At 40.6% G+C, this 26,404-nt stretch overlaps 1 protein-coding gene across 3 annotated transcripts in view; it reads right to left on the bottom strand.

Annotated features, from left to right (window-relative positions):
- LOC149748930 (uncharacterized) overlaps positions 1 to 26,404 on the bottom strand; it is a 214,871-nt gene that overhangs the window by 136,836 nt on the left and 51,631 nt on the right. Inside the window, exon 2 of one of the 3 annotated variants that reach the window (XM_089913106.1) lies at positions 15,375 to 15,446. Coding sequence is in view for 2 of the 3 variants with exons in the window: in XM_089913105.1 (XP_089769231.1) it covers positions 15,400 to 15,446 (47 nt within the window). In the remaining variant the exon portion in view is untranslated. Of the gene's footprint in view, positions 1 to 1,162; positions 5,444 to 15,374; positions 15,447 to 26,404 lie in introns of those variants that run through there. The other 2 variants (XM_089913105.1, XM_089913107.1) reach the window with 2 other exon arrangements.

The raw sequence follows: 26,404 nt of genomic DNA, 5'->3' as shown, positions 1-26,404 counted from the left end.
ACCTCCACTGGGGAACCTCCCATGGTCCATTCATTCCCTATGCCCAGTCTAGACTAGATGCTATCCCCATGCACCTGATACTCCCCTAGGACTTTCATCAACACTTCCATAACTCTGCTTATTTGTCTTTCCCACCAAGCCAAGACATTCTTGAAGGCAGGGAATATTTCTTATTTATTTTTGTAACCTTCACTGTCCATCACAGTGTTTGTTATATAAATTTATTAGACCTAGCAAGTGCCTACTACTTGCCTGTAGCTACACTCTTTAGATGTTAAACAGGACTTTCTGTCAGCATCTCCAGTCAGGTCTCCGCTGAGCACCAGTGGGTGAGCCTGGTTCAAAATCCTGTTCCCTCTAGGCATCCTTGTCTAGATATAATGACCTACCCATTCCCATTCATGCCCCAAGATATAACACAAATCTTCTCCCTAGATAATGCATTCAGATGGCAATAGATCCTTAAGAATGTTGATGTAACCTTTCTATTTTTATTATAGAAACTGCAGTTTAAACCTATGCAAGTAAATTTGTGTTAAATTCCTACAAAAAAAAAATGTTGATGTAAAGAGGGCATGGTTTAGAGAGATCAGCTCGGTGCTCTGTGACCACCTAGAGGGGTGGGATAGGGAGGTGGGAGGAGGGAGATACAAGAGGGAAGAGATATTGGGATATATGTATATGTATAGCTGATTCACTTTGTTATAAAGCAAAAACTAACACACCATTGTAAAGCAATTATACTCCAATAAAGATGTTAAAAAAAAAAAAAGAAGACAGCATGGTTGCAGGATTTCACTAGTGGGTCTCCTACCACGCAAATGCCTGGCTCCTACTAGAAACCCCAGTTGAGAGGAATGTCACCATTGAACAGAACATCCATCAAGCTTCCCTTTGGGCAGTATTCTGTCACAATAACCACATCTGGCACTCCAATGAATCTGCAAATGTTTGGATGATCTAATTCTCTGGGGAAATCAATAATACAGGCCAGGAAGGATCTTTCTGGAACATGATCTCCTAATTCCCACTTTAAAATTTGACCTAGTTTTTTCTGAACCATAATGGAAAAAACATCCTTCTGGATTTAGTGTTGGGCACAAATAAAGCTTGCAAATCCACCCATTGTGATGCAGAATAAAGTATTTAGAAAAAAACATACCTCATCATCACAACTCATTCTGGGCCAGGCACTTTACATCCAACATCACTCTTCTGCACAAAAACTCTGCCTGGTAGCTATGATTATCTCCGCTCTGAATGAGGAAACTGAGGCTCAGAAAGGCAAAGTAACTTGGCCAAGGTCCCCCATAGGTAAGAGAGCCAGATCCTAAGCCTGACTTTGCCTAATTCCAAAATTCATTCATGGTTTTTTAACATTACCATACTGTATTCCAATATAAAATACAGATACAAAGAGGAAAGATCTCACACTGAGAAAAGTTTCATTTTTCTCAAAAATGTTGTTCCTTTGAAAACAAAAGGCAATTTTCACAAGCCAAGTAGTCACAGATTTTTCAGAGCCTTTCCACACTGGCCTCTCATATGTTTGTTTCTCTTTAAGTTGGAGTACCCCACTCCGGACACGGAGAAAGCTCTCCCCCAATCCCAGGCGTGCAGCTGGCTTTTCCGTGTGGCTAATTACTACATCTGCACCATCAGCACGGAGGCACAGGTGCTGTTTTGCATAAACCAAGGATTGACTTGAAGATTGTCCATGCGGAGTTTTCTAGGCATAACATTTTTCTCCAATCAAAATTCCATCATCTTTTCAGCCTAAAGCTTGTTTCCCCAGTCATCAATCCTTGGATTAGATCACAAACAAGACATCCTCCAAGGGATAGCACAGAGCATTACTCTTCAAAACTGATTCTGGTGAGGGGAGGAATACTGATGCTGGTTGTACAGCAGATAAAGGACCTTCTGCCCCCTCTCCCCTCTGTTAGGAGGATTGGATGAATGCTCTGGTATCTCCTACCCATGATTCACTTTCCACTGAGGGGGTAGACCATGTGATGGGTGAGAGTTCATGCTCACTGTGCTACAATTAATGGTGGACAGCATTAGTGTATTAAAGACTGCCCCTTCTGTTTCTGCTCCATGTGGTAAGCCCCCCTGGGCTGTCTTTCCAAAATGGGGCAGGCCTGCCATTCTTCTTGTTCAACCTACGACTAGGTGGGTGTGGCAGGCCTGTAGTCTTGGCATGTGGATGGTGAGAGAAATGACTGCAGGCCCAATTCTCACTTGCTCACTCTGTCATGGGGCTGAGCATGTGAATCTAATGCCTTAGATTTGGGCTGGGTGGTGGAAGCATGCACTTCAACTTTTCACACCAGAGTCAGGTTCTCTAATCTAGCTTTTTTAAAAATATATAAATTTATTTATTTGTTTGTTTATTTATTTATTTATTTTTGCCTGCTTTGGGTCTTTGTTGCTGCGTGCAGGCTTTCTCTAGTTGCAGCGAGCGGGGGCTACTCTTGTTGCGGTGCAAGGGCATCTCATTGAGGTGGCTTCTCTTGCTGCAGAGCACGGGCTCTAGGCATGGGCTTCAGTAGTTGTGGCACACAGGCTCAGTAGTTGTGGTGCATGGGCTTAGTTGCTCTGCGGCATGTGGGATCTTCCCAGACCAGGGCTCAAACCCATGTCCCCTGCATTGGCCGGTGGATTCTTAACCACTGCACCACCAGGGAAGTCCCTCTAATCTAGCTTTTACCAAAGTTTACGTTGCATATCAGGAGCTTGTCTATCTAAGAAAAAAGTGATAATTTCCTGTCTATTATCCCTTATGAGTGTTTCCCATTGGTCAGATCAGAAAGAGAAGTAGAGATGAATAGCACCCTGAACATCTAACAACTAAGAGTTCTTGGAAACCAGGTTCTGAAAATACTCTCTATCAACATTAGAATGACACCAAGTCAAGGGCACATAACGAAAACCTTCCTGATGGCAAGACGATATTTAAAATACCTGAGGTATGGCATATTAAAAGAACCATCACTTCTTCCCTGCTTCATAATCCATGATATGCTTTTTATATACACCTCAAGTCAATGATGCCTTGGTTTGCTGACCCTGTCAAGCCACAGGGCTCTTTGCAAAGGTGAAGAATTGGAATTTCAACAGCATGAGGCTGCCAGGTACTGCAGGCTACTCTGTGCCTGAAAGACTAGTTTCAGTATCAGGACTATTTTGCAAAATTGCAAACTTTAACCCAACCGAGTATCTGCTAACCAATATAAACTGCTGCCAGCCCAGTGTCTCCCTATTCATTCCCTACCTTTTTTTAAATCTGAAGAGGGAAATGAATGCTGACATATTACTCCCCATTAGTCTTGGGAGTAAGAAAACAGGAAATAAATGCGATGTGCCTACTCCCCACTCCCCTTTCTCTCCTGAATCTAAAGTCAACTACACGGGTCAGGGAGGAGTGGCAGGGAGTATAAAGGAGCTGAATCACTGAAGGGAAATGCAATCACGATTTCTACAAATAGTTGTTTCTAGCATAACCTGTTCACAAAATAAGGCCTTAAATGTGTTTTTTTTAAAATAATAAAAAACTATTGTGCTTTTGCTGCAAACAATATTCAAGTTCTCTAAACAGTTGTGATATTAATTCTATCCAAGAGAAAGACAAATATATGATATCGCTCATATATGGAATCTAAAAAAATGGTAAAAATGAACCTATTTACAAAACAGAAATAGTCACAGATGTGGAAAACAAACTTACGGTTACCAAGGGGGAAGAGGGGGAGGGATAAATTGGGAAATTGGGATTGACATATACACACTACTATATATAAAATAGGTAACCAATAAGAACCTACTGTATAGCACAGGGAACTCTACTCAGTACTCTGTAATGACCTATATGGGAAAAGAATCTAAAAAACAGTGGATATATATGCATGTATAACTGATTCACTTTGCTGTACACCTAAAACTAACACAATGTTGTAAATCAACTATACTCCAATAAAAATTCATTTAAAAAAATTCTACCCAGCTGTATTATAATACATTGGTCATCACCCTAGTCTTCCAGCCCTTAATGAATCCTGATCTATCCTTTGCCATGATGGGTTAAATATAAAATAAAATATAATATGAATCAATGAAAAGTAAGAAAGGCTATTAGGTTTTCATTTATGAGCCAACTCTGAGAGATGATTGGTAATGACTAACTGAAGCACTGTGTTGAGAAGGATTCTGAGGACTATCCAGGCCCAGTAGAAAACGTTCTAATAAGAAGGTCCATGGATGTGAACAAGGTCCATGGGCATGGGCATTGCACATATTTCCCATCCTTGATAGAGACAGAATCTTACCCTTGAGTCCAAAAGGCCAATTTGCAAAGACATAAGTAGAAAGGTCTAGTGCCACAGTAATATATATGAAGAAGATGTTCAGTTTGAACTTACTACAAGTTCAATACGAGCCAGTAACATGAAGGCAGTGACAAGAGGCTGATGCTATCTAGGGTGGTGTTGGTGGAGGAATGCTGTCCAAAATTAAGGAGGTGTGTTCTGTTCTGGCAGGATCATGGTGACAGTGGTGGGTCCCACTCCAGATGCCACACTTAGAAAGAAATGTTAGTCAACAGGCTGGAGAGCAGTGCACTCAATAAAGGGCTTTGGAACCTGAGTTTTATGAGGAAAAACAAGAATGTTCAGCCTGGTGAAGAGAAAAGGAAGTCCTGATACCCATCCTTCCCAGAAACCTAGCATGCTGCTGCCCCCAAAGTGGACCACCCGAGTCTTCAGCACCACTAATTTATCTAATAGGTAGCCCATATGAGCTCTCTGGTGTGTTTACCTGCCTTCCACTACTACGGTATGCCTGCTGCACCCAGATGTTAAGCAGTATGCTGGAATCAATTAGCAATTATAATTAAAGCTGAACATAATTAACAACATAATAGTGAGATATTCTTGCTTAATTTCCTGAAGTTGGAAGACTATGATGTTCCTGACAGAAGATAATAAATGTAAATAAAGCTCCCAAATTCAGATGAGCATGTGAGTCACATCCAAATAATTGTTCATCAAGCCATTGTTACCAACTGGAAATTCACTGGCCCACACAAATGTATATTAATTATCTTAATTAAAGCTCTTGTGGCCCACTACCAACAGACTTGGATGTCCCTGCTGTCTTTAAATGCTTAAAAATTAGATAGCTGATGATTGCACAATTTGAATGTACTTAATGCCACCGAACTGCACACTTTAAAAAGGTTAAAATGGTAAATATTATTCTGTATGTATTTTACCACAATAAGGAAAAAAGTTATTTTTTAAATAGCATAGTGTAGTGATAAAACTATAGGCTACTGAGTCAGTCAGAGAAGAGCATAAATTCTGGCTGGGCCCCTTATTGGCTCTGTGACCTCAAGCAAGTTGATAAACCTCTCTGAATCCCAATTTCTTCCTCTGCAAAATCAAGTAATAATACCTACCCATCAAATGAGGTAAGTAGTTGGAGATAAGGAGTAGAAATGATGCATAGAAAGCATTCCGTGGGTGACATGGCAGCTGAGGACAGATCAGACTCAGCATAAGGACCAATGGGTGGAAGACCCACTGGCATTCAGGATAAGGAAGATTTGTAAACTTAGAGTTGTCCGACAATGCAAGAGGCACCTCCACAGAAAGTCTGTAGCTCTGCAAAATTACAGCCCTGAAAACAACAGCAATGGAGAAACGATAACCCAAGAAGCAGAGGTTCAAAAACAAAGGTTTATTCTCCAAGATTAAGCCTCTTAATCCACTTCATAGGATAAAGGGTCACCTATTAACAGCAGACAACCATTGTGCAGCTCAGGTTTCCCAACAGGGGTCATTCCTCAAGGCCGCCAGCCCCATGTTTCTGCTTACCTTACTTCCTTCACTTCCCTATGGATCACCTTGGAGAAAGTGAATGTCTTCTTCTTGATCTTCCTATGGCCACAGTCCTACCATCACTGTATTAAGAAATGCCACTTAGACTCTTATTTGTGTGAGGTGAGAACTGTGTTCCCTCCTCATCCATGGGTAAAGCTGAGCAGTGTCCTCCCAAGACAAGCTGGTTTGATGGACACATCAATTTGCTCAAGAATGTAGAAGACACATTCTTTGATGGGGGGTGGGGTGGGTTTAGGAATTCGGAGCAGTACCAACTATATTAACATGCTGTAGTCCTTCTTGCTGAAAACCTTGCCTCTGGGTCCCCGTTGTTAGTTTCGAGCCTCTGAGAGGAATAAGGGATGAGGAGGCAGAGGCGGGGATTACCAATTTAGTACAAAATTTCATAACATTTCCTAGATTGTTTTCCCAGCTTCCCCAGGCACTGCCTTCTCAGAGCTTGCACAGAATTGTATAAACCTCTCTTAATGCCTTGTTTTGGTATATGGGTCTTATATCCAGGTCTCCAGATACTGCGAGAATAGGAACTACCATGTCTTTTTTCCTGTTTGTAGTCCCTGTACCTTCCAGAAGTCAAGTACAGAGTAAGATTTCAGTGTAAGTTTGTTGAATAAATTAGATAGAGAGGGCTGAATGGCTAAAGAAAGTCCAAGAAAGAAAGGCAGGGAAAGAGAAGAGAACTACACAGGGCACTGACTCCTTGCTTTACACATTCCTCTTGGGTAACGGTTAATCCTAATAAGAACCCAGCCAGGGTAGGCACTATTATGATTTTCTTTGAACAGAACAGAAGTAAAGTAACTTGCCCAGAGATGTCCGTTAGCGACTGAGAAGTCAAGATTCAATCCATATCTGCCTGTTCCAATGCCCATGCTGTTTTCCCTAAGAAAATACAACTTAGGGACTTCCCTGGTGGTCCAGTGGCTGGGACTCTGCGCTCCCAATGCAGGAGGCCCAGGTTCAATCCCTGGTCAGGGAATTAGATCTTACACGCTGCAACTAAAAGAGCCTGCGTGCCGCAACGAAGATCTCACGTGGGGTAACTAAGACCTGGCACAGGGCTTCCCTGGTGGCGCAGTGGTTGAGAGCCCGCCTGCCGATGCAGAGGACATGGGCTCGTGCCCTGGTCCGCGAAGATCCCACATGCCGCGGAGCGGTTGGGCCCGTGAGCCATGGCCGTTGAGCCTGCGCGTCCGGAGCCTGTGCTCCGCAACGGGAGAGGCCACAACAGTGAGGGGCCCGCGTACCAAAAAAAAAAAAGACCTGGCACAGCTAAATAAATAAATTAAATAATAAATTTTTTAATTAAAAAAAAAGAAACAAAATATGACTTAGCCTAGTCCCTTTCCCTGGTTCTGTGGTTCTGCTCTATCTCCACTCTGCACAACTCCCTCCCTAACCTTAAAGCTTCTCCAACAACCCAGAGACCCATTAGTTTTACTACAATTCCAAGTCCTAAGGATCTATGCCAAAGCATTTCTGTGTTCCTCAAGTAGGAAATATTTAAAAGAATAGATTAATATATATTAGATGATACTTTCATTCTCAAAAAAGTGATGGATACATTTGCTGTGAAAACTTGGTAGGGAGTAAATTACCAGTTATGTTTTATTAAAACAAAACAGCTCTAATGAACATAAACCTAGCATGCGCACGTGAAAATCGGGATAAAGGCAGAATTAGAATTGGGATCACCAAATAAATAGATTATATCCTCCTACCAGTTACTCCAAATATATTTAAATTATTCCACTTTGCAGTGTGCAAAGCATTTTAATACTTATTAATCTAATTGGATATACCTAGAAGGATCAAATGTGTAAGATATTTTCACCTTTTAATGCAGACAAATCTATCAATATTTTCTTTTCAAGTTTATCCATTGCTTTTTGAGTTTATCCAAAGCTTGTAAACTTCTTTGTAAAAATTTATTTCGCTTTCATTTTTTACAATGGATTATTTAAACCATCTAGAATTAAGTTAGGAAACAGAGTGAGGTGAGGATAAAATTTGATTTTACCCACACAGCTAATCTATTGTTCCAGCACAACTGATTGAATAATCTTCCCTTCTGCTTGAGGAAGGAATTTTCCTCTACCCTTCTAAATTCTTTTGGCTGGTCTAAGAATTAAATCGACATGAGGCAGATTAACAGGAGAAAATCAAACAAAAGTTTAATAACATGTACAGATGGAAGAGACCCAGGAGAACTGAGTAATTCGCCAAAATGGCCAAAACTCTCACCTTAAATACCATCTTCAGCGGGTGGTAGTTTGGGACTTCAAAGAGAAGGAAGGCAGTTTACACAGTGATGGAAAAGCAAATCTTTGGTAAATGAATGTTTGCTGGGCAATGCAGAGACAATGGAACACAGAAAGGAATATTAACAAACAGACTTTGCTAAGTTCTTCCCTGTCCACACACCTAGCTCATACCATAGCTACCTATGGTGGATAGCTCCTTTCCTGGAACAGGTCCTCTATCTACATTCTTTCAGGCAATGAGGGGGAAAGTTAAACGTTCTCTCTGAGCCTTTTGGGCCTTGATTGTTTTCAGCTTAAAATAATCCGCATGCCAAAGAAATATTTCGAGGTGGCAAATTTTGCTCCCCTACACTTGCTTCACTGATATTTGAGTTCTGTCATGCATTTATTTCATATATATCCTTTCGTCCATTTCAAACTTATCTATTCTACTCCAAATCTATTTGCCCAGGTCTTTTTTCAGCAACACTCTTTTAATTACTTTAATTTTCTATTATTTTCTAATATCTAAGAGTGAAAATACTCCCCCTTGGTACTATTTTTTTAAGTCCCTGAACATTCTCATTTATCAATTTTTTTCAAATGAAATTGAGAATCATTTTGTTAGCATGGCCCTGAGGCTTCCGAGGCAGGGAGCAGGTAATGGGGAAACAACAAGTTATCTTCTCCCCTCTCCCCTTCTCATTCTCAGGCAAGCAGCCCAGCTTTTATATGCAGTGAAGCAAAGGTAGTCCACGAAAGGTTTTTGTCAACCCAACTTCACTGTTCCTACAATTTTTGGAAATCATATTTTCAGAAGCTACTTTCATGTCAAGCAGGATTTAGCAAAACCTGTTCTAGCTAAACCTATACTAGACCTGTTAGAATGGATTGGATGTTATGATAAGGGCTGGGCTTTCCAAGAAATAGCACTACTTAATCACAATGCCTGTGATGCTTGAATCAGACAATCTTACAATTACTTAGAAATCTGAAGGGAAAAGTTTGTCAGAAGTACCTTTTAGGTGAATGATTTCAATATAAAAACTTGACTGCCTTGTGTTGGGGTAAGAGAATATTTTTAGTTGAATAGACTTCCTCCCCAATACTTGACAGAATATTGACCATATACAATAGTCTCTATAGCAGATTCAAATCATACTAAAAACTGTCAATTTGAGTTTTGAGTATTTATCCTTTTCTTTGTTTTTTAGGTATTTTCTTGAAGCTGGGTAAAGATACAACAGATGCCATAAAACCATTATAATTGTTATTGGGAAGTTGGAAGGAAGCATACCAGGTACTCTACTGAGTAATCTACCACCATGTGACCCAGAAATCCAGACGTTTATTAAGTTAAATTTGTACTACTTTTAATCAGCACTGAGAAAAGCCTGGCTTAATAGGAATGTGCTTAGAATCCAAAAGACTTGTGTTCTAACCGTTTAGATTAGACTCCTTTAGACTCCTTTAGACTCCACTTTACTCTATTTGAAAGCCCCGGGAAAGTTTATTCAACAGTTCTGTGCCTCGGTTTCCTTGCAGATAATGTTGAGAAAATAAAACTGACCTTGTAGGGTTCAAGAATTAAGGATAATACATATAAAACATCTTGCATAATAGCTGGCACAAAGTAGATCCCTAACAAATACTAGTTATTAATACCACCAATAATATGAATAGTCTGCATTTCCTTATTATTTCTAGTCTAAGGGCTCACCCAGAAAAAGTAAGAGGACATCAACTATGCTGAGTGGAGAGAAAAGATAACAGACAATTCTCCAAGGCTACAGTTTCTGCCTAGGAAACCAGGGTCTTGCCTCTGGCTTGAATAGTGCCCCAGGGAGCCCACTGGCTGCAGCTCACACTTAGAACAATAATGGGATCGTGCCCCTGCCCCACACTGAACACACACTTGTTGATTCATAGACGAAAACAGATGAGGACTACTTGGCAATAAGTAAGGAGTAAGATCACAGTTAGGAAAGTTATAAATATCTTTCATAAGCCTCCTGCGACTGCAAAATGAGAGAGCTCCAATATGCTACTAACTAGTTATCAAAAAGTATAAAGTTGCACTTCAAAAATACCAATAAGTCTCTCTTCATTACCTCCTGACAGGTGGAGCCCAGTTAGGAACTTTCAAGGAGCTGGATTTGGAGCCCAGCCACCTCCTGGACTGGGAGCTCTGCTGATCACAGCTAAGCTACAGTCAGTTAATCACAGAAAGAGACTGAATGCTCCCACAGCAGGGATGCTGCCAGGCTATGGCAGGAGGCCTGCAGCTCCTGTTGGGCTCAATACTTGTTTGTAGGAAGCATCCTCAGAAAGATTCATCTGCATTCAAGCCCAGAATGGAGGTAAAGGCAGGAGGCCTCAGAGCATGCAGTAGGTGCCAGCACTGACAGAATTGCTTTGTTCAAGTCAATGAACGTCTGATGAGCACCTACCACGTGCAGGGCTTTACCTGACAGGAAGGACTTACGCCTGCAGGAGGTGGCCTTCTGGGCTTGTGTGTCACTCCTGCTCAGCCAAGAGCCCTGGTTTTCACAGCTTTCTCAATGCCCACAGTAGGAGCTTCTGGTTTACCAGACAGGGCCCTAGACCAGGAACCAGAAGGTTTAAGTCTGGGCTCTGCCACTCACCCCGTATACAATTTAGGCAAGTCACTTAACCAACCCACCTCAGTTTTCTCATGTGCCAAGAGGCATCTGACTGGTTAAGATCAAACAAGATGAATCTAGGATAATTATTACTGATATCGGGGGAAGAATGAAAAATGTATGTTAGTCCTATTTAGTTTAACTATTACAGCAGACAAATGAAATTCACTGATTAAGAAAGACATAGAGACTGCACAGCAAAGGAAACCATCAACAAAAATGAAGAGACAACCAACTGAACAAGAGAAAATATTTGCAAATCATGTATCTGATAGGGGTAAATATTCAAAATATATAAACAACTCATAAAACTCAATATCAAAATAATCTGACTAAAAAATGGCAGAAGATCTGAATAGACATTTTTCCAAAGAAGACATACAGATGGCCAACAAGAGCACGAAAATACACTAGCCATTGGTGAAATGCAAATCAAAACCACAATGAGGTATCACCTCACACCTGTTAGAACAACTATTATCAAAAACCCAAGAAATAACAAGGTTGGTGAGGATGTAGAGAAAAGGGAATCCTTGTGTACTGCCAATATATTTAAAAATGATACTTTTAGAAAAATATTACCTACCAAAATTGACTTAGGAAGAAATTTTTGTAACCTAAATAAATCAATAACCATATTTTTAATGGAGAGACTGAAACACAGAATCATTCCCTGGAAAATGTGGCCATAGATAGGTTTATTTTCAAGGTTCCTGCACCTATTTTTTGGTGTGCACTTTGTTCCATGCCCAGTCCCAACATACAGAATGGTTCCCACCACCACGCACTCCAGAATCACTGAATCCTAGCAGTGGAGGGGTCCTCAACCCGTCTCATCCAGTCTCCTGCTCCCACATTTTGTTTAAATACATGCAAGAGTGAAGCTTATTGTTTGTCAGGGTGCACTCCACTCCTGACTCCACTTCTACTCACTCTGATGAGTAGAAAACATGGAATGCAAAACCTTTCCCTGTATCTACTTAGTTCAGTAAGTAGTTCAGCCTACCTAGTTCAGCCTACCCTAGTTCAGCCCCCTGAAGCTACCTGAATGCACCAAACCCTCTTCTCCAGGGCAGTCTTTGACACAGTCCCTCATTCTCCTTCATAAGAACTCCTATAAACTGCTTTGGGTTTTACAAAGCACCTTCCTTACAGGTCATTAGCAAAATGACATTCCAAAGTGGGAGGGGGATCCCACACCCTGACATTGCTTGGGCCCTATTAACAGAAACAAATTCTTTATTCAGAAATTGACATTAGGCATAAAATATAGGCATGACCTTTTCAGCCAGACCCTAGGGAAGAGACACTAAAAATATATCCATGTCCTCAGGCACCATGGTCAGAGCCAACACTATGAATAACCCTCCATGTTCCCTGGAGATTCAGGCAGGCAACAAGAAGGGGCCTGCAGGCTAATTTGTATGTGGAGGCATGAGGAGAGTCATCAGCCAGGCTGGCCTTTGTCCTCTAAGAGATGAGGCACGGCCCAGAGTAATGGAGACCTTGTCCACTCCTGAGCTGTGAGATGGTGCAAAGGAGGAGAATAGTGGGAAGGGGGGAATTTGACCATATAATAATAATCATAATTTCCCTCAATATTTGAGAATTATGAGCAAGGACTTGGACTCAAATTAACTTGTGATTAAACTCAAATAATGTTATAGTACTGTTGATTAAAATGAAATAGCTGGCTATAAGTCCAGTTCACTGGGAGGTAGAACTGGACTTATACATAAGTATTATCACTTAATAATAACAATAATAATGAACACTTATTGAGCCAGTCACTGTGCTTTATCTGTATTATCTCATTTAATCCTCACAACAACCCTATAAGGCGGTACTATTAGTATCTTCATTTTACAGCTGAGGAGACTGAAGCTGATAGCAAGTAAGGTCACACTTGCCTAAGGTCACACAACTAGTAAATAATTTACTCTGGGCCCATGTGACTCATATTCTGAGCTCTTAACCAAGAGACAAAAGCAGAGAAAGAATGAGGCCACCTTCCATAGCTAAGCAGTTATACAGGCATTCAGAGTAGATCAGGGTCTCTAGATACCATTCACTCCTTCCTGAGAAGCAAGCAGGGCAGGCTTCTGACTGATGTGGACTCTGGGGGTCTCTGGGCTCAGACTCTACCATCTGTCATCTAGGCTTTACCTCAGCCACCTACTGGCATCATACCTGGATCCCTAGGCTCCCCTGCCCCTGCTGCCACCTGCACCTGCTTAACGGAGCAAAGGAACTTGAACAGAGCCCAGCCTGTGCTAAGCCCCGGACCCTTAAAGCCAGCAGGTGTCCCCAGAAAAACATGACCCATCTGTTCTTCTTTGTCAGTCACCCTCCTCTGTAGGTGCTGAAGGACTTGTCACCTATGGCTTGTTGTTCACTACAGCACTAGAGAGGGAAAGCACCTTTGAGAACAAGGCCCCCAGGGTCACACACCTGGCTGAGTCTAGAACCTAGGTTCAAATAACTTGCCTACTTGCTACCACTGTCTAAAACAATTTAAAAGTAAACAGAGGTAAAGTTTCTTGGCAAAGAGATGCCATTTACATGGATATTTATAATAACTGTGATCCTCAGAATCCCAAAAGTTGGGCCAACTAAAAATCCTTTTCTTTTGCTTTTGTTGCATTACGTTTATGTGCATGATTAGATTTTGGATAGGCTGAGGCTCAAATTAATTTGAATTCCTGATTTTATATGAGGTGGCAGTGAGATGTCGTGCCCCAAGAAAGGGCTGGGTGGAAGACAGAGTTGAACAGAGTCTCCGGGTAACTGAGAAGTGACCATAGGCTAATTAGGCTCAATGTCTCTCAGAGTTGAGAGGCACTGACATTATTTGTCCATTACTAATCATAATGATTCCCAAACACCATCAGTCACATGGTATTATCACAATTTTTGGAACATCTGTGAACCACTATTGTCTACCTCATATGTTTCTGTAAAAGAGCTTATTTATTTTATTTACTTGTCTAAAATCACAAGCTGATATTCTCGTTAATTTTTTTCTAATATGTATTAAAATAAATACACAACTGTTAAAGTGTTTTAAAATTTCCCATTGATAATACATAAACCACTACTGGCATATACTGCCTTATCAGATGCACAAATCCCTTCTACACACTGTAAATACCTAAAGAGTTAGTTCCCGGCTAAATGGTCAAACAGCTATGGAAGGACACCAAGCAGTACAGAAGAGACCAATGGTATATTCTGTAATTTTTGCTTTTTTTCAGAAAGAACGTCATGAGAGAGAATAAGGCTTTAAGGTCAGAGGTGGTTAGAATTTTAACTCCACTACTTGTAAGCTCCTGACCAAGTGACAACTTCTCTGAGCCTCAGTTTCTTCATTCTACAAGGAGACAATGATACCCACGATACCCATCTGACAGGGTTATGCTTTGGGTTAAAATGCATGCATAAAGCATCTAGCACAGCACCTGACACAAAGTAATCACCTAATGAATATATGTTCCCTTCCTTTTCCGTAAGAGTAGCAAGTAAAATAACCTGGAACTTACTAATGACTTTCCTTGGTAAGAATTTGCCTGGCTTATTTCCTAGAGGCACGCCAATCACTCACTGTTTTGCAATGAATTGGGGGCACTGTTTTTCTTCAAACTTGGCTGCAAGCCTGATTATAGTTCCAAACCATAACTAGGGGACATGATCATTCTGAGCATCAAGACAGAATTTCTGACTGAAACGGCAGAGCCGTCACTGTTGGTTTTCTAAGTACAACAGGTTTCCATGATCCCAAGGGGAAAACCAGTCTGCCTTCTGGGGGCGCAGTGGAGGGCAGGGTGGGCTCTAATCTGGGAGGCAACAACCTTGAACCTGGTTGGATGCTTAAACCAACAGAATTTCAACAGAAAAGTATCAACCATCACCATTACTGTCAAAAGCACTGGCGCCTTTGAACTGAGGCTCCACAGCTGGCAGAAGAAGTAGGAAAAGTAGAGCTAGAATGCACAGTCCTAATAAGGTGGGCTGATAGTCAAAGCCTTGTTTGCATTCAGCATTAAGGAAATTTTCTGCTGAGCAGAGTGACCTTGACATGTGATTTCCTGTGTTCTCTGGGTATATGCAGAGCATTATAAGAAGTAATGATTCCCAAAGAGCCCATCTAATCTGACAATTTTCATCAGCCTCCAAAGGGAGATTTGATCTTTTGTTCCTTTCTCCCATTTTTTAGTGTGTTACTATAAAAAGAGAGAGAGAGAGAGAGAACAAGATCTATAACCTTCAACAATGTCCTTGCAAAAGTTAGAAGTGTGGCATAAGGGCTATCTCTCACTCATCTTTGCCATCAGTCAGCATTTCTCAGCAGGTGCACTCCGTATACACTGGCCCAACTCTTATCTTTCTCTACATCTTGGTGGTATTCTCCAGAAGCCTCATGTGAGTTTGGCCTAAGAACCACAGGCACTAGAGTGTCAGGACCAAAGACAGAGATCCTCTAATCTCATGTAATTTTGAGTCCACATTTGGGAACATGGGTTATGAGGGGCTCGGGAATAAAATTCTGATTCTGGTCATTTACAAACCTTTTTCGATATGAGTGAAACGTACCATCCAACTTTCATCCCAAACATCTTTTGTATCTGATACTGAAACCACTAAAGAAAAAAAGAGAAAGAAAATAAAAACAAAGACTGAAATATGATTTAAATATTTTACAGTAAAAATTAATCAAAACAATAGCATTCAGCACAAAATCAGTACTTAATTATTCATCGCTAGCAACAGTGAGACTACCAATAAGATGATGGTGCTCATTAGCAAAGTCAATTGCAATGGGTTTAACAAGGATTTCAGTTAAAAAGACATACAGGTCATTACAGAGTATTGAGAAGAGTTCCCTAACACAACATTTTAAATCAACTATACTCCAATAAAAAATTTTTTTAAAAAACAAAACAAAGAAAGACATATAAATGAAAAGCCAAATATTTGAGAATTAAAAACAATTTTTAAATGTCACATGACTTTTAGATTTGTTAAAATCCTTAATTTTGATACACTGTACACTTCAGCTTCAAAATAAAAAAAAAGAAAATACTTGGTTTTCTAGCCATCCAAAAGCTATTGGTGCTCTTCCTCCCCACCCTGCCCCTGCTTCTCTAGAATCATTCTTCAGCAATCTTGTGAACTCCTTTCCATTCTCTTACTAAAGGCTCCAAGGAGCTATTTCTCTCTCACACACACCCGCACACACTTTGCCTCCAACCCAGAGTCAATAAGCTTTATTATCCATCCCAGGCAGGAAAACATTAGCATCAACAATCCAAAACAATAGAAAATGCCAAACCATTGACTTTTAGTTTCAGAATGTACAATATAAGTTTTGGGTGTAACTGGGCCTTTCTAATAAAAGTTTCTAGAATAATGTTTAGATGTACTTTGTTAATTTTCTAGATACACACCAAGTGACAGGAGAGGAGCCCATATATTAGAGCATGAGCTAATAAGAATTTGAGATTTTGAATTTACTACAGTGGATGCACTTAAAGTTGATTTGATAGGGAACCAAAAAAATGCATGAGTTTCCCACGTCTTCCCCAAACCACTCCCCATCCCTATATAAAGAGGAAGTTAACTTCCAGATCAGCTCCTAGATCTTTCTGTACTGTGTGGAACCAAGATAATGGGGGAAGAAGGAAATTAATATCACCAAAAAGGCTACACTGACCTACGTGAAGAGCTGAGCAAAGAAGGAAGAGTTAAAAGATAAGCGAGTTATTTGAGTTCAATTGAGTAAAGATTTGCAGAGGAGCTGCTATAGTGGAGAAGAGGGACTTTGGAGCAGCTACTATGTTGGGGAGATACTTTGAGGTAGAAAAAATAGAATTTTTAAGATGCCCTGCTATGGCATTTTCAGGAGAGATAGCAAGAATGCTTAATTTATTTATAATTATTATTTGCTGGACTGTTATTCATTGAATGGGACTCCATGTTGGACTGGACTACAAGATGATTTTCCCTCCCAATCTGCATGATAACAAGTGTCAACAAAGATTCAAGCCAGATTAGTTGGCAATCATTGATATGGTTGTGTGTGTGTGTGTTTTATTCTTTTAACATAGTTAGCTCTCCTCTATTAGACATCAAGCTCTTTGACATCACAACTCTGCCTTTTGTAAAATAAGAATAAAAAGTACAGAGTTCTATACACAGTGTGGCAGGATATGCTTACTAAAATTTACTGCTTGACAATAAAAATGGGCTGTTAACGCTGGGCTCAGAAACTTCTTGTTAAAACTGAATGGAACTGCTAAAATACATTAAATGTAAAGAACTATATAAATATCATAATTGAGTTGCTTTATATTATTTGTGGAATATGGTGGTATATAAATCAGTAACTAACTAAACACTGTTTAAGTACAAAAAAAAAGTTTACTGCTTGATGCAGAGATAGGATTGAGACCATTTAGCTACAATGGCGTCAATGCAGAATGTGCTGCATGCCCTATTCCCATCAATGAGGCTCTGGGAGAGGTCCCAGCTGCCAATTCTGTAATCCCCAGGTGCACCAGCCCCAGATTACTTTAACTATTATAAATTACTGGCACGTGAAAACTCATTGCCCCACACAGTACATCTTAATAAAATGGCTGAAAACCGTGGATATAAACCATTTGCTTTAGACAACCAAAGGATCCATTTGAAAATCAGAATTGTCTATAGAGATTGACTCCACTGGCCAAAAATAATCCCCAAAAAGCAGAGCCAGACACTGATTTGTGGACCTTTCCAAACTCTGGGACTAATCTTGCACACCTCTCCAGCCCAAGGGAGTTAGGGCCCGAGACTATCTTTAAAGTGAAGTGGGAAGAGCACTAGACTCAGAGCCCAGAGCAGTGCTCTGTCACCATCTTAAGAGGCGGCACTGGGTGGAAGGTTGTGCAAAGAAATGGACTTTGGACCTAGACAGAATGGGTTCAAGTCCCAGTTCTCTCACTTGTAACCTTGGGCAAAGCACTTCACCTTTTTGTGCCTCATTTTCCTCAACTGTAAAAAGGGATAATAATATTTAATTATCGAGATTTGTAGTAAGAATTAAACAAGGACAAATGTAGGTGCTCAGTAAAGGTCATTTGCTGCTGTGTAACCTTGGGCAAGTCACTTAACAGCTCTGGACCTCAGTTTCCTCATTTGTAAAGTAATAGGGATGGATAATATAATTTCAAAGACTTTTCACAGCAGAGAACTCTAAAAAGATGTCAGATCCTAACACAGAATAATAAACATAAGAAAGAAATAGCTCGGGAAAATTCCGCATGAGATGTTGATTCAATCATCCCAGATTGGTCAAGGCGGAGGCAGTAGGGACCAAACAGATTGGAAAGGCAATCGTCACCCAGGCATCTGTAGGAAGTGGACCTTCCCCAGTCAACTGAGCACATGGAACAGCTCTCACTCTCCTCACAAAAGCCATCCCCACAAACTGAACCAATGGAGAGAAAGAAAAAGAATGCTAAAAAAACAAACAAAATTTAAGACCAAAAAAAGTAAATTCAATAACAAGAAATTTTTAAATGGAACAAAAAGCAGACTGGTCTAAGACTGGGTTCTGATGCTGGTTCTATCACTAGCTTGGTTTCTAGTTTTGCTTTGGCTAACCAGGAAGCTCAAAGCCAAAGTTATTGGTCATTTTTAATTGACTCTATAAAAGTTATATATTGTCACTGTAACTCCCCTCTGCCTTTTACTTGGCCATTATGCTTTAACTTATTCTCCATCACAACTTCATTTTTACTTGAGATTTCCCTATTTCATTGTACCTATTCTAACAATCCACTTGAAATCCTTTATGAAACAAGGCAGGGTATAAATAAATAGAAATCATTTTGTAAGTCACTCAATTATGTTACGCATCATTTCTCTATGTATAAAATAAGAGCTTGGGACTCAATCTCCAATATCTCTTTCAGCTCTCATCCTATTCTAATTCTTTATTTCTAAAACACACAGTCCATACTAGGTTGCCTTTATAGAGCCTTGACTCTATCATAAGCCTAACAGGCATTCCCCTAGTATCCTAGAATAGGATTTATAACTCTAACGGTTGAATGGGGCTTAACATTTGTGTAGAACTTATCATCTTGAGTTTGAAGTTATCTCACTTTGATCTTCAGCAACCCTGTGTGATAAGGGAAGCAGGGACATATCTCCATTTTATAAGATGAGGAAAAAAATACAAAGATTAAGTGACTTGCTCAAAGTCTCATAAGTAATGATTGGCACGAGGACTGGAACTTGGATATTCTAACTCTAAATCCTTGGTCCTCTCCAACCTCTCAGCCTCATGAAAAATCCCTCCATCTCCCACTAAATGCTTCCAGGTCGTATATCTCCTGGGACAGCCTCTTTGATATGTTCTTCTGGAGAATTTTCCGCTCCAGTCCTGTGGAGGACCATAGTGTTCGTCTTATTCCTCCTTGACATGAAAGACCTTTAAAGTTTGAAACAGTGATCCTGTAACCTTTAAATCTTTATTCCTGAGCCAAACATCAGAGTCAAATCCCTGAGGGCTGTTTTACCCATTAGGCCCAAAAAGCTCAGTGTTTGGGGCCCACAAGTTTTCCAGTGGGCAATGGGAGAAAAAATTGAATTGGCTCCAAGGTACACAAAAGAAAACTGAAATTAATAAGCATTAACTGCCTGCAAAATGTAACATTATGTCACCTTCTTTAATTGATCAATTTATTGTTCATAAAAAATTTCATTACATGTAAGAATAATTTCTGTGAATTAGGTTCTCTTGTTTTCCTTAAGATTTCCTTAAGATTTCCTGAGTAGGTACAATGATAAGAAGACAAAAGCAACTGTAAATTTAATAAGGCATTCATAGGCAAATAATTTTAAAAGCAAAATTACAAAAATGTTTTCACCATTTTTATGGAAAACTTTAGATTTAATTGAGATGTGGGTGCACTTTAATATGTTTGGTCTAAGCGATGAAGCCTCCAAAAGAATTTACGGAAAACTTAAAATGGCCCCGAGTCTCCCATTGCCTAAATTTCTGCATGCGAGTCAACAAGATACCTTTTAGTTAAGATGGCTCCCTGTGGCCTAACAGTTTACGTAGTTTCTTCTAGCTGCTGGATTTGCCCAGTTAATCAAACCTCGTTGGTCTGGAAGAAACGAAGGTGCTGGGGAGTACCTGGGGCCCTGCCACAACATCACCAACATGGTCTATGGGGTGCCAGAGACAGTAGATCAAGAATTCAAAAGGACCCCCCTAGGAAGCTATCTCTCTGAGCACCAGTCAAACCTCTTCCAGATGTGATGAGAAAGTGCACTAAAAAAAATTTTAACTCTGACAAAACAGTCTGCATGTTGCCAAGAGCATGGTTTTAATTGCCTCAAGGAGCCTTGGGATGCACTGGCAGGATCCTAAAAATATTGCAGGTTAAAAACCATCTTGCATCCAAGATACTGCTGTTAATTCTGTTAAACTGCTTGCATTCAAGCGATAAGCTCAGCATCAAAAATGCACAATTCTTTAAAGGCTCAAAAGTTCTGTGAGTGCTGCCTTCACAGAGCCTAAGGTGAGACCATCTGGCATGAAGTCTTTACCCTTGGTGCCCTCAGAAGCCACCAAGGGGAAAAGCTGTGGGGACCAGCTTATGAATCCCAAGGGCTCGTAATGATGCCAAACCCTTCCTGAAGGGTTGAGCCTGGGACTGTTGGCATCAATCTCAGACCCCTGCGAGTTCTGGGGAGCCGGATTACTGAAGCAACAGTTGGATGGTAACTGCTGAGGCTACAGCCAATTCTAGAACTTGCTACTCTGCTTGGGAAAGAAAAGCTGGAACCTTATTTGAATTCTAAAGGGACTTCCTGGGTCCTTCTGCCTGAGGTAGGAAATAAAGCAAGTTCCTGAGAGAGGTGGATAGTGGACATGGGGCCCTGCATCAAGAAGACGCGTGTAGAAAAGTTTCCACTCAAAGATACTCTATGTCCTCAGAGCCTCGGTGTTCTGGGTGAGGATGAATTTGCCTCATAAAAGCACTCTGGGGCTTCCCTGGTGGCGCAGTGGTTGAGAGTCCGCCTGCCGATGCGGGGGACACGGGTTCATGCCCCGGTCCGGGAGGATCCCACATGCTGCGGACCGGCTGGGCCCGTGGGCCATGGCCGCTGAGCCTGCGCCAACAGGAGAGGCCACGGCAGTGAGAGGCCCGCGTACCGCAAAAAAAAAAAAAAAAAAAAAGCACTCTGTCTCCATGTAGCACTTTTTTTTTTTTTTGCAGTATGTGGGCCTCTCACTGTTGCGGAGCACAGGCTCCGGACAAGAGATTGCTCTCTTATTAACAGATCACAAGATAAGGCCTCTCTTGTCTATGACCACAGATACTGGTTTCTCTGAATTTTGCAAAGCTTCTAATGTCTAACTTAAATCCCTCCAAAACACCATCTAATCCTTACTCTCTTATGCTACCTTCAGTGATGTTAAATTTTGAAGATCAAATGTACATCATTTACGTAATACACCTTAAAAACCAAGAGTTCGATTTAGCATTTTTAAATTTTAAATTATTTTACATTGGCTATTTCATGGTGTTCTCTATATTTACTGCAAGGCGTATCTCACTTTGTGGAATAAATGCATCCCAGAAGGTTCACTTTTAAAGTGAATCTTCCCCCTCTGACATTCATATATAACCAGTCCCAAGACAAAAGAAAATTGCCTTTAATGATGCATAAGTCTTTTTTAAATTACACATTTAAAGGAGAATTTTTTAAATAAAATAATAATAATACACATATGAAGATCAAAGTTTCTTTTGTTTGATAGAATCACTTCTAGAGTTAAAGGGAAAACAGCAATTGTAGCTTAAGAACAGAACATCCTCGACTAAAAATGCATTCAGCTTTTATCAAATCTCCTTGTCATCACTTTACAAGAGAATAACAGGAAACTCTCCTTGGGTGCTCAGACCTTCTTTCCTAACAAATGATGGAGGCTGCAGACTCCTGGGAATAAGCAATTGAGCTTAGGCTGAGGAGAGTGGAGACTGAGGTTCCAAATGCCACAGGTCAATAGGCAATTATGAAAAAGTGGGAATCCCTCTATGTGTTCATAGTATTACCTGTTACCCAATTTAAATTTAGGCTTTAGACATCTTATAATAATTTCTTTAATCAACCAGAATCCATATATACACCTAAAAGTCAAGAAGGAGGCACACAACAGGTAAGAAAAAAGTAACTGTTTAGTAAAAGGAGGCCAAAATGTAGAGTGTTGTGAATCAGGTTGCAGAATGGCCAGGAGTTCAGCACCTGAACCAAAGACACCAGTTACAGTGTGTGTGTGTGTGTGTGTGTGTGTGTGTGTGTGTGTGTGTGTACTCACACACATGCACATGCACATGCAAATAACAATGCAGTGACAGCATCGTGACTATGGTAGGACTTCATATAGAGTAAATCAGAAGAAAAGATGAGGAGAATAGACAGACTACAGGTCTGAATATACAGAATATTTGCAATTATGTAAAAGCAAAGAAAATTCACCAGATTTTGCCTGTGGTTCTTTCTAGGGTTATGGATGATTATAGATGGTTTGTCTTCACACTTTTTTGTATCTTCCTAATTTCTATAGTGAGTATGCATCTTTGACTTGCACATAAAATGAGAAAACGTTTTGTTTAAAGAAAGAAAAAAATTGAGATCAAGAAACAGCAGACAAAGGGCAATTCCCCCGCCCTTTGAAGAGAAGACTAATAAAAGGAAGACTTGACCAAGAAGCTGGGGACGGAGGAAGCAAAGAAAACATTAAAATCCACCTGAGAAGCTGCACCTAAAGTGAGGTCAGGGTTGGGCTTAAAGGCAGCTCTGGGGATGACACAAAGCAGGGGCTGTAAAAGCAATGGACTAATTAGTGAAGCTCTGTAGCTCTAATTTAGTTTACCCGTGTACTGGTGCCCCTGAATTGCCTCACACTGTAATAAAATAAACTTTGGACCTAAATTACCAACTGAATATGCAAACTCAAGACCCACTCCAGAAGAGGGCATCAGAGGAGTGGAAAAGAAAGATAGCCATCCCAAAAGTACCATCTAGAGGGGACATCCCCTAGTGCCAGTGGGAAAGGCCATGACAAAGGCATGTCAGGAGCAGACTGGCAGGCAGCCAGAGCCAGTTACTGAAACACGTGGCCAAGAGCAACAGCTTTCAACCCACAGTCACACAGCAGGAGCAATGGCATCCCAAAAGGACCTGGGTGAGGGTCTGAAAGCTGTCATTCATTCCTGCTTTTCCCAGTCACCACAACAAAACCCAAGATTCGACACCCTGAGAGTGAATATCTAAGGGGTGTACATGAAGTACCTGATAAGAGGGAATTAGTTCATGTGTGTTGGTTTCCAGCCTTTCTCTTCCTTCCATGCTTAAGAGAATTCCATTTTGACCCTCCTCACTCCACCTCCCAGCCTGGGATGGTCCTGCTTTGCTAAATAAGCTCTTTTGGGTCTTGTAATCCAGAGGAAAGGAGCTGGTGAGGATGACAAGAGGCACAGGGGCAAGAGCTGGTGGGATACAGGTGTTTGTTGGAGGGAGACTGGGGTGAGGGAGATGGGGGGAGCTGCTTCAGTGTAAGGGAAATGGATAGAAAAGGAGATGTCAAAGATATATGACTGTGGTCTCCTTATCTCCCCTTGCAGGGTTCAGGAAAGGGGAGTTAAGGGCTAAGACCTTTGGAAATTACTTTTTAAATGCTGGACTGTATGTTCACCACAACTAGAGAAGCCTGAGCGCCACACCTAGAGAAGCCCGCACACCACAAAGAAGAAGAACCCGCGTGCCACAACGAAGACCCAGAGCAGCCAAAAAAAAAAAAAATGTTGGACTGTATTATTTTAAACACAATAGCACTCTGAGTCTGCCCCATGAGAGCACAGGCTTTAAAAAGATTTCATGTAGATGAGGCACACTTCATTCCTATAGGGACCTTGGGGCTCAGGGGTGCAGCTAACAAGCATCTAATAAAACCACAGCAAATATTTACTTCCTAATGTTCTTGTGTGTATTGGCTAAAGTAAGGGTCTTCAGCCCTTACTGTTTCCCCCTGGGTTTTTTTTCTAACAGAATTGTCCCCGAAGCTCCTAACTCTGAAAGCTGCTCAAATTTCTCTGACAGTACAGCAGGTATAAAAGCACATCGTATTGGAAGTGACAGAGGGAAAAAATGATAATATCTTCCCTAAGCTTGAGCTATACAGAAATGTCTACTCCAGGTATTTTTTAAAGAATGAATGACCAAATCTGAAATATTCTTTGTATCTTTGTATCTAGAGCATGATGCTCGACAATTTCATAACTCAGTGCTCTCTAATGAAAACAAGATTACATTTAATGAAATCAATTGTATTTAGCATAAGAAGTGGGAGAAATGAGCCATTTTATGGACACCAAGATATTGCTACTAATCTTACATGCACAGTCATTCATAGGTATATACATAAGGTACACACTGGGACCTGCTGGGGGTCATGAGAACTCATAGTAAACAGTCAAAAGCTAAATGGTGATAAACAAATTCCCTGATGTGGTACAGAAATATTCACTGCCATGGCATAATCTAGAACAAAGAAATCTATTTGTATTTGCCATACCTTCGCTGTGGGAGGGTTAGGGCCAAAATGTCAATGTGGGGAAGAGTGTGCAAAGATCCCACCCCAGGGGCACATGTAGTATTGGAGTTGATGGTGCAGAGACAAACTAACAGCAGAGCTGGCCTTCTGCAAAGGGTGAAGACAAAACACTTACTGGTGGCATGTGGCAGAAAAGGCCCCCCTGCCTATAATCATCTCTCTCAACCTCCAAACCTCTACTATTTTTACCTCTTGGTTTTAGGCACTGTGGGCTGCTATTCAAATGAAGGTATTTTGAAAAAAGAATAACCTTTTGAGCTATATTGTATTTTACAAGCACCTTGGCTCAAATTAATTTTTCACATCAACAAATTAGACACCCAGAAAGACCCTGAAGGATTAGAGTTCAAACTGTATCAGGTTTGAAGAGTTAAATGATCAGGAATTAGTCAAAGAGGGTGCAAAGGTTTGTGTACAGAGCACCACTTCCCACCCACAGCTCTCAGGAGGGTCAGCCCAAAACCAGTAAACTGAGCATCAGATCCTCAATAGGGAACAAAATCTCCTAGTAAACAGCTGGGGGAAAACATTTGATTAGGTCTTTATCTTTAATAAATGAAATTAAAATTTAAGAAAATATGTTTGTTTTATCTTACTTTTTAATTAGGTTCTAATTGGCACAATTATGTACTAAGCCTTTCAACAACTCAAATATTTATGTTAGGGGACAAATTTTAAACAAAAGAGTATAATAGCATTATATAATATCCTTCACTTCATGGTCAATTTTTGTAGTAAGATCATAAACAGGGTCATTTCCCCTTCTTCCCTCCTTTGCTGCAGCCAAGGGAACAAAGTAGGGCCAGCGCCCTAATTGCTACCTCCTGGACTCCCCTCCCCACTCCCTCTTGCAGAAGGCTACTTTTCACGAGAGAGTTCCCCCTCTTTGTTCCAGCACACACAGCACATCTCCCAATCTATACGACATCTCATCCTCTAAAACATTCAAAATGTCCGCTTCCTAGGATTCTGGTGGCCACATGCCGCGCCCACGTCACCTTCCCTTTGTAGTTAGTGGTCTTGTGCACCGGCCCCCTCTTGAACAGGACTGCTGATTGCTGTTCTTTAAAGAAAGAAGAATGTTGTTTGGCTTGTCAACACTGAATGACAAGCTTCTGCAGTGGGGGGTAGGGGGGTGGGTCATGCATGGAAGTGTATGTGTACGGATTGTGGGGATGTGTTTTGCTGTCACAAAAGCTCTTACAATATGAGACCGCGATTTATTTGCAAAATAAACAGGGTCATTTCTGCAAAAAAAAAAAAAATACTCAGGGACATATTAATTTACCAGTGTCAATATCCTTCTATATTCAAATCATTTGCTTTGAAAACCTATCATGCTATAACCCTTATTGGTTTTCTCTTCAATTGTTACCTTATCTGATTTTCCCAAACCTCATTTGTGTGTGATTTGAGCAATATTCCAACATCATTTTCTTCAATTTTATGAAATCCTAAAACGTTTGCAGGAGTGACAATTTCACGTCACAACCTATTTAAAATGAGTTTGCATGTATACTATCAAAGGTTACAATATTCATCATTGAAACTGGGAAAATATGTTGATAGGTGGAGAGGCAGGTGCTGACATGAAGCAGGATAGATATTTGAGAGGAGGCAAATTTACAAGTAGAAGAATATTTTCATGTGATGATAAGTGTTGCTTCCCCATGAAATCATGTAATTGTTGTGACTGGAATCATGAACACTCAAGATGTTCAGGATGACTGTATTATGCCACCCTCCTCCCTGGGTCATAGCTGATTGGACCAGAAATGGATAACTGACCCAACTAAAGCAATTATCTTCTCTTTCTTGGGATTCTGGGATTGAGACACAGTTATAAGTATAGAACAGTGATCTCAATTTTTTTTTTTTTTTTTTGCGGTACGCGGGCCTCTCACTGTTGTGGCCTCT

The sequence above is a fragment of the Delphinapterus leucas genome, chromosome 6 (genome assembly GCF_059928025.1).
Source record: "Delphinapterus leucas isolate spDelLeu-1000000601 "Yukka" chromosome 6, BTC_Dleu_Yukka2, whole genome shotgun sequence".
Lineage (NCBI taxonomy): Eukaryota > Metazoa > Chordata > Mammalia > Artiodactyla > Monodontidae > Delphinapterus > Delphinapterus leucas.
The sequence above is the reverse complement of the archived record's forward strand: the minus strand, read 5'-3'. Positions and strand labels throughout refer to the sequence as shown.